A 17,420-nucleotide genomic window follows, 5' to 3' on the forward strand; every position below is an offset into this window, starting at 1 on the left:
CCCCTTTGAATGACACGAAAAACTAAGCCAGTTATTGAAATCGGTCATTTTTTGTTTATACTGTGGCATCATTGTAGGTGAGGGTAGTATGCTGCTCAAGGCTAAGGACATACCTGCCTGGGCACATACTCAAAGAGTTCAACTATGTCTCTCGTCATATAGTCCATTGAGGTATGTCTCACATCGTTCACACCAACATGAACTATGACAATGGCACTTGAGAGACTTGAGTGCATGCATGATCTGATGAATCCTGGCACAGGACGTGCAACTGACCATGACTTTCTCCTTGCCCAGCCTGGTGCGTGGGACATCATGTGTCTCTGTTGAGTTTCCAATGACAAGATCATTTGTTTTTTTAAGTGTTAAGCCTTACTGGCTTGGTGAGTGGGACACTGGTGTTGCTGAGGACTGTGTAAGTTGTAGCAGTCTTGTGTTTTGGAGGTCTCTGGTGTTTCGGTAAGCTTTTTGAAAGAACCTCAGTGTATGTAGATTTTTGTGATTGATGCGTACTATGTGTATGAGTAGTGGTACTATGTGCATGTGTAGTGGTAGGCGAGTTGAAAACCTCTTCTGTGTTACTGTTTTGAGTGCAAGAGAGCATGGATTCAAGATTGTTGGTCCAATCAACAGAATCCCTCTCACAAAAGTGCAGTTAGGCCCCTGCCAATCCAAGTTGGCCTGGAAAACGTACTCAGAACAACCAACCACTACAAACACCCAGATGCAGCAAGGCTGTATCTGGAGCATGCTACAGCTACTAGCTACCCTAGTTTCAGTGAGAAATACAGTGAATGTTTAACACGGCAGAAAAATAGCAGTGAGACACTAAAAAAAACATTTAAAACAGCAAGGAGGCTCTAAAGAATGTTTTAAACAGCTAACAGATCACTTATTTAAACATTGCTTGGCAGGAAAACCAGAACAAGCAGAACAGATAGCTTTAAAACAGTGAAAAATATCAGTAAATACTTGACAAACAACGAAAACAGCAAAAAAGCTTTGTAAACAGTGAAAAGAGCAATAAAATTCGATTTTAACAGGCACAGTAATGCAGACAATTGCAGTACAACAGTGTAGTTTAGTCCACAGTCTGTAAATACAGTATAAAAGTAGGCGGTAGACAATAAAAAAGTGCAGTAAATAGTATAAATAAGCAAAAAGCAGACAACTTATGTTTTTTTGGAAGCTGAGAAGCTTCTAGTCATCTGGTATCTCAGCTCAGAGTTGTGGCTGGTAGCCCACCTCAGTTCAGCTTGGTACAGACAAGTGCAGTGGGTCCTCCTGTTTCAGCTTCATGAAACTTTCATAAACCTGAACTATTTCAGATGTAATTTTCTCTGCAGTACTGCAGAGCAGCTGAAGGTTTGCAAAAACAATTTAAAAAGACCATGAGAATTGGTTCATTATGACTTTTTAATATTATTTTCCTGAGTGCAATGTTTGATTTCCTAGCAAAAAGAGTACGCTGATTGGTTTCTCGCATACAGTGTCTGCTGTCGTATTTAATATAAAAGTCGGTGCTGTTTTTTGCTACTTAAAGTCAGTGATTTATGGATTTTTTGTTCTTCCTACAGGATGAAGACATCAAGGAGATTGCAAAGAAGGTGCAAGCCTTGCCAAAGCAGAATCAGAAAAGGCAACGAATTGTAGTCTTCACCCAAGGGAAGGAGGATACTATAGTTGCCACAGGTATTTTAACATTTGATACAAGTGTTATACCTCAAAATTCGCTTCAGCTATCTTACAGTCATCGTGGAACATGTAGTTTTGGCTGGGTAACTGGAAGCACAGTCACAAACTAGCTAATGAGGAATACGTCTGTTCCCATAACATTTCAACTGGGCAATGGCCTCCTTTAGATTTATTTCATTGTGCGTGGTGATGCTTTGTGGGCATTGCTGCTTGTTTCTTTCTTTCTTAGACATGCCCTTTATTTGAAGGGGGAGCTTCTTCTGCTGATGAACTTCAGTCAGGGAGACTTGCTGTTGTAGCAAGGTATTTTTTTATATATATACAATCTGAAGAAGTTCATTTGTTGCATAACGGTTAAGGCTCAAAACACTTCTTTGCATCTGTGACATTGTATTGATGTTTTCGATTTCAAGAAGCCAGTTAGATAGGGTAACTGTGATTAATTACTTAAATAAGCGGGTTACCCATGGCTTGTGGCTTAGCTGCATATAGTTCAGTTTATAATACTGTAGAATGTCTTTATACCTGCACTGTTAAACAGTAGTAATAACTATGGAAAATAGACTGTAATAGAAGGATGTGGCTACTTATTTGGGGTGTTGTATAAAGGTAGAGGCAGAAAAGGAATTTTTTTTTTTGCAGTGACTGATCATACATATTTTACAACCACTGTAGGATTTGTAGGGGAAGATAACCCCAGAGTATTGTTGGTATAGATTGCAGTACTGAATTAGCTGAATTGAGTAGTTAAAGCTATTTTTTTATTATGCAAGTTATTCTGTTAAGTTTTTAATTAAGAATGAAGGTGGTAGTATATTCACACCACCCAAGTGAGAAAAACAAATGTTCTGCAGATAAAAAACTGCTAGTAACAAGATGGCAGGAGGTAAGACAAAGTGACATTGATATTTAGAGTATCGGTGCTTTTACATATGTTGAAAGAAAGAAGAAGAAAACCTATCTTGAGTGTACAGTAGATGTACATTTCAGAAAAGGTTGTCTTCCTGATTTATCTTTGTATAGTAGATCTGTAAATTTGATGCCCTTTCTGCATAAAGGTAATTATGCTCACTAGTGTATTGAAATTAATTTTGCTACAGCAAGGCAGAGATGAACAGTAATGGTGTTTTGAGATTGCTGATACCTGAATTGCCGGCACTCACAATATAAATAGTTGGCAAAGTCTAAATGTAAGAAGAAACTTTTTTTGTGGGGGTGGGGTGGGAGCCCCCACAAATCTTGCCGTGGGCTTACTCTCTTTACTTCATAATTAATTAGTCTGATTCAGAATTTGCTGCATGTCAAAGTGAAATCCCCAACTGCTGCATATACTTTTGAAAAAAGAGTTTTGATACATGAAAGTGTTTTTTCAACCCAGAAAGCATTGAGTTAACAAATGAGCACTTGAAAGTATAAAAATATTTCCTGTTTTGAGTCCAGGAACCAGTCCTGTAGTGGGGATGCCATGATGTCATGCAAGCAAAGCACTTCATTCTTAGAGAACTACAAGGAGTATGCATTTCTGTTTCATTACCCCCAGCGTTTTGTGTAGCCACAGGCATGCCTGCTGCCAGTTATACCAACATAAGCAGCCAGAAAATGTGTTTTTCTTATGTTCTGTTGAAGCATACTGCTCACAGCTGTCTCAGTTTCAGCTGTAAAGTACCACCTAAAGTTCAGCTGAGCAGGCAAAACCACTACCATTCAATGGATGCCTCTTTTATCCCTCCATATATGTGTGTCTTCTGTTCTTCTTTTGTTTATACTGCTGTTTTCTTCTGACAAAGTTAAGTAAAAGTAAAACCCCTCCCCCAAGTAAAAAAAACTTGCAGTCCTTAATTTCCCAGCTCCCATAGAGCCCACACTCCCCCAGTTTACCGTAGCTTGTTACTGAATTCATAATGCCATTGCAGGACAAGTGGTGTTATCGAGTAGGCAGATGGAAAACAAGACTTTTCCCGTAGGCTACACTGACGCTTAAGCAACTTCAGCTTTCCTATTCTGAAATCTTTTTTAATTAATTAGCACTTGCAGGGCGGCCACGGTGGTGCAGCGGTTAGCGTTGTCGCCACACAGCAAGAGGTTCCCTGGTTCGATCCTTGGCTGGGATGCCTTCTGTGCGGAGTCTGCATGTCCTTCCTGTGGTCGCGTGGGTTTCCTCCGGGTGCTCTGGTTTCCTCCCACATCCCAAAGACATGCTGTAGGTGGATTGGACACTCTAAATTGGCCCTAGGTGTGAGTGTGTGTGCCTTCTGTGGAAGGTTGGGTGCCGGGCTGGCAACTCGACGCCGTAAAACTTCACTGCCAATCATGAGCGGACAGGTGATCCGCTGTGGCGACCCCTAACCGGGAAAAGCTGAAAGAAGAAGCACTTACAGTCAGCATTTAAACTGCTTAACAGTGGTGTCAGTTACTAGTCTTTTATTCTGATGGAAATCCACAACTAGGACTGTTGAAATCCCCAAATTTGCAGAGTTTTACTTAATGAATGCAATTATTTTTCCACTCCTCCTAACACAAGTCTCATCATTTTTTTAGTAGTTGTTGCTGTTAAACACTCATACTTCATTCAGATGTCTCTTCAGCAAGTTGCCATACCTGTGAGATATAACATTAGAATCTTGTTTCATTTTAATTTTCTTGGAGGTGTGTTTGTTTTTGAGGAGGGTGTAGAAGTAAATGCCACAGCATCTTTATTGAGAGTGGGTCTTGCAAAAAGTTACGTTAGTCTATGTTATGAAACATCTGTGAGGAACTTGCAATGATTGAAAAGCAGGCTTTGGAAAATGTGTTCAGAGGGGTATGGTTTTTCAGACAACTCATTTGGGTCAAGATCAACTGACTGAACAGATTTTTTTTCAGCCGTGCATTGCCCATCCAAATTTATTACATCTGAGTTCGTAAAATATTTGGGTAAGTTAAAAAATCACTGAATGAATTCCTAGTTTGATGTATTAGCATCAACTTGCTTTTGTCTGAACTGATCTATTGATGGAGCAACCAAATGTTTTTCAAAGCTGATCCTTCATTTAAAGGTGCAGTTGAGCTTCAGGATTTTGTAACTGTGCTGTTTTTGAGCCATTGGGAGTACCATAAGTATTCTCAATGGAAATGTTTAGGAAAAATTCAATAGTGAAGGCTTTGCATCAGCTGGATTTAGCTACTTGTCTAGGTTCTGGGGTCTGTCTGGAAGCAGTAGAACAGTTCTCTGTCCTTTAGATGGAGGTTGAGTTGGCTCTGTAAGGTCATCCAAGACCCTAGTAGAAGCCAGAAGTACTGTAGTATGCATGAAGAAAGAAAACAAGAATGATGTCTTAGGACATCCATGCAAGCTGAAGCATGGGCATAGGTGGTTCCACACTCAGTATGGGGACTGCCTTGTTTCTGGGAGGGTACTGAAGCATGGGCATAGGTGGCTCCACACTCAGTATGGGGACTGCCTTGTTTCTGGGAGGGTACTGAAGCATGGGCATATGTGGTTCCACACTCAGTATGGGGACTGCCTTGTTTCTGGGAGGGTAAATGTGTTGGCATCGTGAGAGCCCCACAGTTGTACTGAACATACCTGTAATGCCTGTTGCCCAAGTCTGTCTCTGATGTTTTAGTGGAATTGATATGGCGATTGAATAAACAGAATGATGGGTAATAAGTTGGGCTGGGGAAGGGTTGGAGCATTTGAAGTGACCAGGTGGTGTGGAAAGATTGTGTTTTTCAACAGCAATAGAGCAGCTCTGTTTTTGAAGTTCTGCAGACAGGAATAAACCAAAATATATTCTCTTTCCATGTTAGCAAGGATAAATGCAGCTGGTGTCTCCTCTAAAAAGAGTCAACTACTATTCAGAAGAATACCCTATGGATTGCTTTCCTCCTCCTTTCTGGTATATGAGAACTCCCAGGACCCATTTCAGACCCAAAGGTCATGAATCTCTCCCTCATCAAGGCAGTGTACTTTACACGTTCCAGTGTGCAGCTGTCCCTTACCTCTAACATACTTAATTCTTTCTGGTTTAATATCCTTAGAGACCATCCACCATTATGCTGTTTGACACCAAGATATTTAAAGCAGTCAGTCAGGAGTATGCTACAGTATATACTTGTAGTGTTGTATCACAATGTTTATCCTCTTTATTTTAAGTGCATGCGTATTTGTATTTACGTCTTGCCTAGCATTTATGCTACTTACTGTTTTACTAAAAAAGTTACTAAATTAATATCTTGCTACCTACTTTTGTATGTATTCTTTTTGTTGGTGTATTCTTATTGTATGTGTATTGTATTTTATTGTTGGTGTATTCTTATTGTATTCTTTGTGGTTGTTACTGAAGAGGGTTCACTAATTGCTTGGTTAAAGAATGAATGAATGTGTGCATAAACAATTAAAATGGAATGTCTGTTTAAGAATTATTTTCCAAAGGATGAAGAAGGCATGTTGGAGCAGAGATAAAACAACTTGGAACTAGGATATTCAGAAAATGGTAGGAGCAAATTACATGGGAAAAAATGGGAAGTGTGGGATTAATACATGCAGAGGAGCAACAAGGTTTTAAAGAAGGCAGAATTTGAATGAGCTATGTAAAGGCTGACTAACAATGACTGGATAGGTTAAAAGTGATGTATAATGCATGGAGCTACAGTTGTGTTGGCACAGTTTGTAATGTATAATGTTTGCAACTGAGATTGTGTAGCTATGGTTTATTTTGATTTATATAAATGTAAGATTGTCTATGTCATAAAAAATAATTTAATAAAGATGTTTCTTTAAAAAGAAGGCCACATTTTGGTGTTGGTGTTGTTTAAGGAAGTTAAGAAACTGATTGCTTTTGTAACCTACACAATAAGCCCTTGAGGTATCAGGTCATTAATAAGCTTTAAGTAGTTAGTCATTGTCTTAGCTGATAGGATTTGTCATATCTCTTTAAACAGAGGCTGTGAACTACCTCAGACGGGAGACTTATACTAGGAATAAGAATTGCTAGCACAGTGGAGGTTGAAATGCAGTGACACTTATTGAAATGGGGTTTTGAACTTGTTTGGTAGCACCTTATAATCATTAGCTTCCCTCCAACTTTCATCCATCCAAATCTGTGTTGCCTGCTTCTCTGTTCTGCCATCTGTGGAATGTAAGGGCCAAGCTACCTGGAGTTGACACTATTAGGAAGTCTGAAATATTTCCTAGCACTGGATTCCTCCCTAGCAATACTGATGTATGTACATATCAGATTTGTTGTTTAGTGATTAGCAGCATAGGCACAAGCTCCTCCCCGTGCATATAAAATGTCCAAGGCTGTCCTTTTGTGTCACCCCCACCCCTGGCCCATCAGTCCTTTTGACCTTCCACCTCTGCCTGGGCTCAACAAAGGGCTGCCCAGCATGTTGCTTCTAATCCAGGGCTGGCATGCCCATTCCCCCTGCCTGCTCTGTATGGCGCCAGACACTGTAATCAGACTTGGGTCACCTGGGCCCTAGTTAGGTCTTCATCTGTCTTCACCACTGCCAAAGATACTAGAATCTTATTTTGAGAGGAAAGAGGCCCAACGTTTGGGATATCTTTCACCCACTGCTTTGTACACATTAAAAAAATTCTCAGTAATTGCACTTGTGAGGCAAGTGTCCCTCTTAGGATTCAAACTGGTATGCCCTGTTCGAGCATTTAAGGGCACGGTCACCACCATAAGCCCAGTTTTGTCTCACTGTTTCCATTGTTCAGACCTTTTATTGCAGTTGTCATAATAATGTTCCTGATTCTGATGTCAAAGGAAATGTGTATTTATTTATTTTATATTACATTTGTTGACCGGGAGAGTCAAACTGGATTACAAGTCCATTTTCAGTGGAGGCTTGGGGAGAAAAGCTCCAAGAGAATAATTTTTTTACAAAACAGGTTTAAGGACAGACTTTTGACATACAATTTCCATAGAAGAGACTTTGACATACATATTAACTAACAGATAGGATACATTTGTTCTCTACAATATAATATTAAATTTTAGAAGATATTCCTAAGTTTAGAATTCCTGTGATAGGTTTACTATCAGTGTAAAAGCAGAGCGACTTAGAACAAGGCTCCGACAGAGCAGATGATGCCTGGTTTTAGTTGAGACAGATAACAAATTGATTTACAGTATGTCTTCTCCTATTTTTAGTTGCTTATGGAAAGCACAACATTGCTGGGGTAGTTTTCCCTAACTCTTGGAGAGATTGGATGAGCAGTAGATTAACAGTCCTAAGTGGGTACAGTATATGATTGGTTGGCTTAGCAGAGTTACTTAAGTTAAGTGCAGTGTTCTAATGAGACATTAACCAGGGGGGATACAGGAGCACAGTCGATTATTCAAAAAGTAAGTTTTAACAAGTTTCTTGAACTGTGATGGGGATTTGTTGTCAGTTATGTGGGCAGGAAGGGAATTCCAGGTTTTTGCTATACAGTGGCTGTAGACAGACTTACCAGCTTCATTGTTATATTTGGTTACTTTGAGGAGGTTTTGTGTGCTAGACCTCAAGGGCCTGGCGGTTGTTTAGGGTTGCAGAAAATTTTGTAGGGCTGGGGTGTTTTCAGAGTTATGTATTATTTTGTGGGCTAGTGATAGTTGATTGAGTTGAAGTAGTAGTGGTAGTTCTAGCCAATTTAATTTTTTTAGGCATTCACAGTGATGTGTTCTGATGGGAGAGGTTGTAGCGAATTTGGCTATTTTATTATAACAACTATCAAGTTTGCTTTAGGTCGGATTTGCGGAGATTTGTAAGCATGGGGGAGGCATAAAGTAGGGTGGATAGTAGGTGAGTCCTCACTGTTGTAGTTTTGGAGTGGCCAGTGAGGAATTTTTTATTGTGATACAGTAGGCCAAGTTTTGTATGTACTCTTTTTTTATGGTTATAGAAATATGTAGGTCAAATCTAAGTTGATTATCTATTTCACTATCTATTTTAGACCTTATCTTTCCAAATTCACATTACCTTCATCATCTTTGAGTGTTATAACTTGAATTTTTGGACTGTGTCCCAGCTGCCATCTGTGCCTAGGAATTGTGCTGCATCAATTGTTCCTGCCATTAAAGTTAAGTCCTTTTGCCACTTCTATGCAGATATAGAATTGAAAGGAAAGCAGAAGAAACAAAGGTGCTCATAGCAATGTTTGAAAAATTTGTTGTCTTGAGACCTGCACGAGGAAAATAGACACATGGTAAAGTTTAAGGACACCTGATGGTAGATCCTTAGGCTTTGTTCCATTTCAGAGTCTGTTGTGCCCAAGGTTAACTCCACCTTTTTGGTGGTCACTTTCCCTTCTGCTAAGAAGTGGACCACTTAACTTGTCTTTCAGATTATATAAGGAGACTCCTATCCAGCCATGCTCAATCCAAAATGCTAGGTAGACGTTTATAGCCAGCATCACTTTCTTGCTTCTCATGTCCGGAAGTCATTAGTTCTTGCTGAAGGCTCGTAACATAATATGGCAGGCAAAGGTCCAACTCTTGTGTCCAGAGTTTTTTCTTCTTCATCCTAACTTTCCCCTGAGCCTCTTTCCTCGAATTAGTGTTTCTCATTTGTTGGCATAAATGAACTTGTGTGTATGTGTGTTTGTGAGTCAGGGCTCATTATGTCCATGTCTGAGAATGCCTGGTAACTCTTCCATCCATAACTGAGTTTTAAATCTCTGCATAACATAAGCTAACTGAGAATCTTTATTATTAATATCTGCCTCATATTTGCAGATCTCCTGGCCGTCCCAGCCCTTGCTAACATCTGCTTGACCAGCATATTTATCTGTGCTGTCATTGCTATCTGTTTCTCACTTTCCATTGTAGGTATTCTGTATTCCTGTCATGGAAGGAACCTTAGTTCTCCCGTCATATGCTAAAGGAAGATTTTTTTCCTTATTTCATCTTAAACTGTCTGGTCTCACAGAGGATGAAGAGTCCATGTGTCTTTTGTTAAACACGACTGGAAGGATGACTTCTTCCTTTACAGATTTTCTTTCCCTGAGTCAAACATCCTTTGAGGCTGTCAGATGAAGAGCATGCTTCACTCCCACCCACAATTACCTCCGTACCATCATGCACCAACTTCAAAACTTTATTAAAAGCGCACCTAAAAACATGCTGGCTATGCCCTTGCAACTCCCACTCTAATATCATCCACCCCATCCAACTACTACCTTTCTTTCCACTCCACTAACTACCTTGATGATAGCAAGCTCAGATGCTCATAAGCCTAGTACTTATTATACAGCAGGAACTTCTCATTGTTACATTTGTTAATGCCTGTTATGTACTTCACAGGTAAAGATTCTAGTTGTCTACTGATGTACTATGTTCTTCATCTGTAAATATGTTGTAAGTAATTTCTATGTTAAATTGTTAATCGCTATGTAATCCAATGTAACTACAGTCTGTTTATTTTACTGTGGAGCTTTTCTCCCCGGGCCTCCGCTGAAAATGGACCCACGTCCAGTCAGACACTCCCGGTCAACAAATTTAAATAAATAAATAAATAAATGCTTAATATTTTCCTGAAAAATATTTAAATATCTCTTTAGGTCAGAAAATGTAGAGTTTAGTCGCTTCTCCTGAACAAGTCGACAATGGGATGTTTGTGCAGCTTGGAGGAACAGCCTTTGGCAAGGCATATTTACAGATGAACTTTGAAATCCAAGCACTTCTGAAGACAAATCCAAATACCAGTTAGTGTGTAACTGCTGTCGTACATCACAAATATAAGTGAGGCACAGCCATCCACTTTCCTTTTCTCATAACAAGGAATACGCAACACAGTTTTTTGGCATAAAGGTCCTATGCTGTAGCAGTTTTTTTTCTCAGATTTTATAAGTGCCTGTCTAGTAGAATCCGTAATAGCCTACCCGATGTTGACTGTCAAGCAGCTGGAACTCTTTCTGAAAACTTTCTGTATAGCAAGTCATATCTTGGATGCTGTTGATATGGCTCTGTCAGTAAGAATCTGTATACATAGAATGACTTGGTGCTATACCTTTACTGTCATCCCTTTCAGGAGGTTTCTGTGATAGTAGATACAGGACAAGCTGTTCATATTTTTCCCCATTGGCTTTAGCCAATTCTATGTCACTTTGGGAAAACGTCAATTTTTACTTATGAGGGTAATGCTTAACACTCCAGCGTGTACATTCATGAACATTTCAAGCCAGAATCAATGCCTTAGGGCCAAGTTTGATTTAGATGAGTATTCTCTGGGATTTCTATGCCTGAAATGTAGAATAGTTCTCCTTTTTCTTCTTTTGTAGGTTGTTTTGCTTTGCATTCAGTCATAGCAATATCTGTTTCAAGAGCCACCATAAAGAACAATAAAACAGTAGTTTGAGCTACATACAATAGGTCTTGATAGACTCCTACCCAAGAAGACTGAATGCTGTAATTAAATCAAAAGTTGCTTCAACAAAGTATTAGTTTAAGGGTGTGCACACTTTGCAACCAGCTTAACAAGTACAGGTTTTTTATCTAGTTTTACAACAGTTTTCTTTCTGGTCAAGATTTGCATAAGAAAAAAAGAACCATGATGTTGAATGATAAAGCCCCGACTACATCATAGATGAACCAAGTTCATATAATGGCTGAGGCACTTGTAGGAGCTGGCAAAAGAGGATGTGGAGTGAGCAGGCATTGCCAACTTGCCCATCCTAGGTGGAAGGTGGCAACTGTGGCCCGGGCCTGTGCTGTCATGAGCAAGTCACAGAGTAAGCTAAAAGGAGTGCAGTGTGTGAAGGTGTGTTCCCTCAGAGGGCAGCATATAACTAAGCTCTGAAGAGCTGGGTCAATGTTAAATGTTCAAACATCCAAAATGTCGAACATTGCATGGTCAAGACCAAATGTTAGACATTTGGATGTTTGAACGTAAAAAAGAAAACACAGAAAAAAACACTTTAACAGTGTAGGCAGGGGGGCAATCCCCCACACATCCCCTTACTTAAATATACCAACTTCGAGACCGCACTTCAGTGCAGAAAAGGGAAATTCTCCTTATCTGCACCATACAGTGCCGTTGAAAGTCTATCTTCGAGCACTCAGAATTTCGAACGTTTGGTCTCGACCATGTAACATTTGAAATTTTGAGCGTTCGAAGATTTGACAGGTACCCGAAGAGCTATCTGAGTGAGAGGGTGCTTTGCTGGAGAGAGGTTTAGGTTATCTTGCAGGACCAGGAAGCTGGCCTGCTCATTACCACCCATCTCTCACAGTGGAGTAAATTACCTGATTGGGGTTCCTGGGCAGGAATGAATGGGCTGTAGAGCTCTTTCCCAGTGCAGGTATTGCTAGTTCTTACTACTGCAGAATGAATGTGCCAGCTGGGTGCAGGTAGTAGAGCCACTGAGCTTGTTCCTGTGAGAGGGGGGAATTTAAAAAAAAAATTATCGTATAAAAAATAGCGGTGTGGCTTGGTTCCTAGGAAGCAAGTCTTTTGAGAGGACACTGTCTTAGAAGCCGTCTTACATCAGGAAAAAATCTTTGTGCGCATTTCTGGACCATCTCACTTGTATGTGAGCATATGATTCACAGCCAGTATTGTTACAGTGAGTAATTCGAAGGAAGACTGCCGGAGAAGGGAAAAGCTGGAACCAGGTTCAACAGTATCTTGGAACAGTTGCCAGTAATTGTTACAGGGACCACTTTGGTGTTACTTTAAGTACTTTAGTTATGTTGTGACATATTGACTGTGCAAAACCATCTTGAGATATATATATATATATATATATATATATATATATATATATATATATACACACACACACATATATATATATATATATATATATATATATATATATATATATACACACATACATATATATATATATATATATATATACATACACACACACACACACATATATATGTATAATATGTATATATATATATATATATATATATATATATATATATATGTTTACTATCAAAACACTGAACAGCAGTTACACAAAATTTGCAACAAGAATGCTTGTTTTCAAAGTTTCATAATGCCAATTTGTTAAATGTCGCAGCTGTATTCGCGAATGTTAGTGTTAAGTTCAACAATCTGAGTGAGGATCGGGAAATTTACCCTTTTCCTCACTGTAGTGTGATATTGAAGTTGGTAAATATAATAAGTAGGGGATATGGGGGAGCAGGGGGACAGAGCACCCCTGCAAAACTGTTAGAAATTTGCTGTTAGGATGTGGTTGCTGTGGTAGCACGATTGCTAACAGTGTGAAGGTGACATCACCTTCTGGATTTTTGAATTACGTCAGATTTGGAAAACCAGAAGTCGGCACAAGTTCGATTTTTGCTGAACTTCGACATTATTCATGGAAACAATCGCTTGAAGGAGTGCTTCAACATTTTGATAGTAAATCATATATATATATATATATATATATATATATATATATATATATATATAGTGGATATAAAAAGTGTACACACCCCTGTTAAAATGCCAGGTTTTTGTGATATAAAACATGAGACCACAATAAATAATTTCAAAACTTTTCTCACCTTTAATGTGACCTATAACCTATACAATTCAATTGAAAGACAAACAAATCTGTTAGGGGAAAAATATAAAAAATAAACGTACAATAAGCTGGTTGCAAAGTGTGCACACCCTTAAACTAATACTTTGTTGAAGCACCTTTTGATTTAATTACAGCATTCAGTCTTACTGGGTACACACCTACCATTAACTAAAGAGACTCTGATTAACCCCAAATAAAGTTCAGCTGTCCTAGTAGGATTTTCCTGACATTTACTCAGTTGCCTGCTACAGCAAAAGCCATGGTTCACAGAGAGCTTACAAAGCATCAAAGGGATCTCATTGTAGAAAGGCATCAGTCAGGAGAAGGGTACAAAAACATTTCCACAGCATTGGATATACCATGAAACACAATGAAGATAGTCATCAAAAAGTGGAGAAAATATTGGAAAACAGTGACGTTGCAAAGAACTGGATGTCACTCCAAAATTGATGAAAAGACAAAACAAAAACTGGTCAGGGAGGCTGTCAGGAGACCTACAGCAACACTGAAGGATCTGCAGGAATTTCTGGCAAGTACTGGTTGTGTACTACATGTGACAGCAATCCCCCGTATTCTCCATATGTCTGGACTGTGCGGTAAGGTTGCAAGATGAAAGCCTTTTCTTACACAGAAAAAACATCCAGGAATTGGCCAAAATTTGCACAACAATAAAATAGTCTCCTAAAAGCATGTGGGGAAAATGTGTTATGGTCTGATGAGACCAAGATAGAACTTTTTGGCCACAATTCCAAAAGGTACCTTTGGCGCATAAGCAACACTTCACATCACCAAAAGAACACCATCCCCATGGTGAAGCATGGTGGTGGCAGTATCATGCTTTGTAGTTGCTTTTCTTTCGTCAAGGTGGAGAGAATTATGCACAGTTACAAATACCAGTCACTTTTGGCCCAAAACCTTCAGGTGTCTGCTAGAAAGCTGAAGATGAAGAGGAATTTCACCTTTCAGCACAACAATGACCCCAAGCATACATCCAAATCAACAAAAGAATGGCTTCACCAGAAGAAAATTAAAGTTTTGGAATGTCCCAGCCAGAGCCCAGACCTAAATCCAATAGAAAATCTGTGGGATCACTTGAAGAGGGCTGCGCACAAGAGATGCCTGTGCAATCTGACAGATTTGGAGCGCTTTTGCAAAGAAGAGTGGGCAAATATTGCCAAGTCAAGATGTGCCATGTTGATAGACTCCTACCCAAGAAGACTGAATGCTGTAATTAAATCAAAAGGTGCTTCAACAAAGTATTATTATTATACAGCAGGAACTTCTTATTGTAACATTTGTTAATGTCTGTTATGTACTTCACAGATAAAGATTCTAGTTGTCTACTGATGTACTATGTTCTTCATCTGTAAATATGTTGTAAGTAATTGCTATGTTAAATTGTTAATCACTATGTAATCCAATGTAATTACTGTCTGTTTATTTTAACTGTGGAGCTTTTCTCCCCGCGCCTCTGGTGAAAATGGACCTACGTCCAGTCAGACACTCCCGGTTAACAAATGTAAATACATAAATAAATAAATAAAATTAGTTTAAGGGTGTGTATACTTTGCAACCAGCTTATTGTACGTTTATTTTTTTTATATTTTTTCCCCAGATTTGTTTGTTTTTCAATTGAATTGTACAGGTTATAGATCACATTAAAGGTGGGAAAAGTTTTGAAATTATTTATTGCGGTCTCATTTTTTATATCACAAAAACCTGGCATTTTAACAAGGGTGTGTGTGTGTGTGTGTGTGTGTAAGCACCAACAGACATAATACAAAGTGGAAATACCACAGGAAATTCTCACTGTCTAATCCTTAAAATTGAGATCTCATTAAAAAAATCATTTTAAGTCTTCTTTTTTTGTTATTGCCAGCATGTTTTTTTCCTTACTCCTGTTTTTTTTAAAACTTTGTTGTGTTATCTTCTTAAATTGTGGTATTTCAGTTTTAAGAGTTAGTGAGGCAGGTTGACTTCCTCCGGTAGTAAAAGAGCATCTTGCACCATGCTGCGGAGCAGTGCTCAAGAGCAAGGTCAAGATTACTGGACAGCTAACAACGAAGGTAAGGATACTGCTTCAGCTGTCTGTACTGAATAGCTTTTCTTAGTTTAGATCTCTGCAAGGGGCTTGGAGATGTGCGACTCACCCCTGAATAGGGAAGAGTGCCAAGTGCTTTTAGAGGAACAAGAAAGTAAGTAGCAGGCAGCCATAGCAAGTGGGAATATATGCAGCCTTACTCTGTACATGTGTACGACTAAATATCACAACTTGAAGCAGATCAGAGAGCAAACAGAATCTCCACGAACGGCAGTATTATAGTTGCTGGAGTGGTGGTTTCATAAATGTGCAGAATTGAGACAAAGGCAAAAAAGGCAACTTCAGAGGCTAAAAAAGAAATACGAGTTGCAGTATTTATATGAGATGTTGCTTTATTGAATTCTTGAGAGTAGCCCCAAATGGCTGTTAAATCCATACACAGTTTTGATGCATCTCATGTTAGTAAGCCTTCCATCTGTAACACCTTTATAAAAGAAACTTATTTTTGTTATTAGACAATCATCTTTGTAACCAAAGAGGTAATGCTGCCTGACAAGCCTTAGTCCAGACACACTTTTGTGTAATATGAATCTCTGGAGGTTATATACAAGGATAGGAAAAGGGTATTAGACTGCTAGACAGTTTAGAAGAAAGCCGCCAGAATGTTGTGCGAGATGAAGGAGAAAATGTAAGCAGATACTTGAGCTAGAGCTGTTCTCAGTAGAGAGCAAAAGAGATGCTGAGCTCTGATGTGGTGCACGGTAACAAGTTAGGGAGGTGTGAGAGGGCCATTCTGAACAGGAAGGAAGGGGCAGAGGAGCAACAAGGCAGCAGGTTGTAGGGAAACATTGCTTCCTGACACTGAAAAAGTATTTCTTTAAAGGGAGGGTTGTGGACCCATTAAGCAGACTACTGGAATGGGTGTTGGAAAGGGACTTTGTAAAGACATTCAGGAGGGCATGAAACAACAGTTGGAGAAAAGTGAAAGCGAAATCTTAAGTGGGCCTAACTGGGTAGTTTTATTGTTTCCTTCTCTAATCAAACAAAAAAAAATGTTTTGAACAGGCTAAGTTGCATTGCTTTTAATATTATCAGAGTTGTAGCTACGGCAAATGGCACATTAGGCAATCCTCTAACTGGCTTCCCTCGAAACAAAAAATTACCTGTCTTGAGTAAGTTGAGGAGCCAAAAAAAAAAACCCACAATAGTGCAACATTTGTTTTCCTTTATTAACTAATTTGCAACCACTCTATTTAAGCAGCCTCTAAACCACAAATGCATCATAGCGTAAACGTTATCAGTACTACTGAGAATCTGCACTCCTTCTGAGCATCATTGATCCACTAATGGATTAGTGCAGGACTGATCACAACCCGCCCCCCCAACCCTTGCTCCTGTGGAAGCTGCCCCCTTTTACCATATCCTACCTAGAGCTCTGGTTAGTGTCATGCCATCAGTTGTACATGGTACTGGAAGTGCTTCTTCAGGACTTGTCCATTTTTGTCATTTTAACAGTAAAGGTCATCAAAATGGGAAATAGAGGAGGAATCCCTAGGTTTTTGAGAAGACTCAGAGGCTGGCATGTACACCTTGGGTAAAGGAGGATATGATGTGAGACATAATTCATTGCTTAGGAGCCAAGTAGAAGGGAAGATAATCAAGAAGAAAGGTGAGAGGGAGAGAAGGGAAACACTGGTAACACCTGGAATGGGGACTAACTGAGGTTGTACTTAAGGTAAATACTGTTCCTGGGTAAGGTTGGTGGGGCCCTAGAACACATGGACAGAAGCTGTATCAGAAATGATGTGGGGGGGGGGTGGCTGTTCAGAGATGCATGTGACAAGGCTAGGGGGACAGACAGCTTCATATAGACCAGCTGCTTGCTTGTACAGACTCTGTATACCCTAGATCTTTTTCCATTGTATTTATTTACTTCTATGATCTCCCTTATCAGGATTTAATGCAAGGGGAGCAGGAAAAGAGTTAATGATCACTTAGCTTTGCACACAATTATATGCTTTCATCAGTTATTGCTTAGAAATGTCTCATCTTATCAGCATGGTCTGCAGCAGAGAAGAACATTCAGTGTTGATTATTTGGCACTGTAGATGCCTGGTATAAAAGGTGTCTGAGGATTTACTATTAAATAATCCTCACAGTAGGATA

The 17,420-nt window shown here is 39.3% G+C and overlaps 1 protein-coding gene across 1 annotated transcript in view; it reads left to right on the forward strand.

Annotated features, from left to right (window-relative positions):
• ADK (adenosine kinase) overlaps window positions 1-17,420 on the forward strand; it is a gene marked incomplete in the record, with an annotated part of 3,127,006 nt that overhangs the window by 2,663,325 nt on the left and 446,261 nt on the right. The window contains 1 exon segment of the mRNA XM_044056737.1: window positions 1,578-1,692. Coding sequence (XP_043912672.1) covers window positions 1,578-1,692 — 115 coding nt within the window.

The sequence above is a fragment of the Protopterus annectens genome, chromosome 14.part0, assembly GCF_019279795.1.
Source record: "Protopterus annectens isolate FY-2018-M chromosome 14.part0, PAN1.0, whole genome shotgun sequence".
In the NCBI taxonomy this organism is placed as follows: Eukaryota; Metazoa; Chordata; order Ceratodontiformes; family Protopteridae; genus Protopterus; species Protopterus annectens.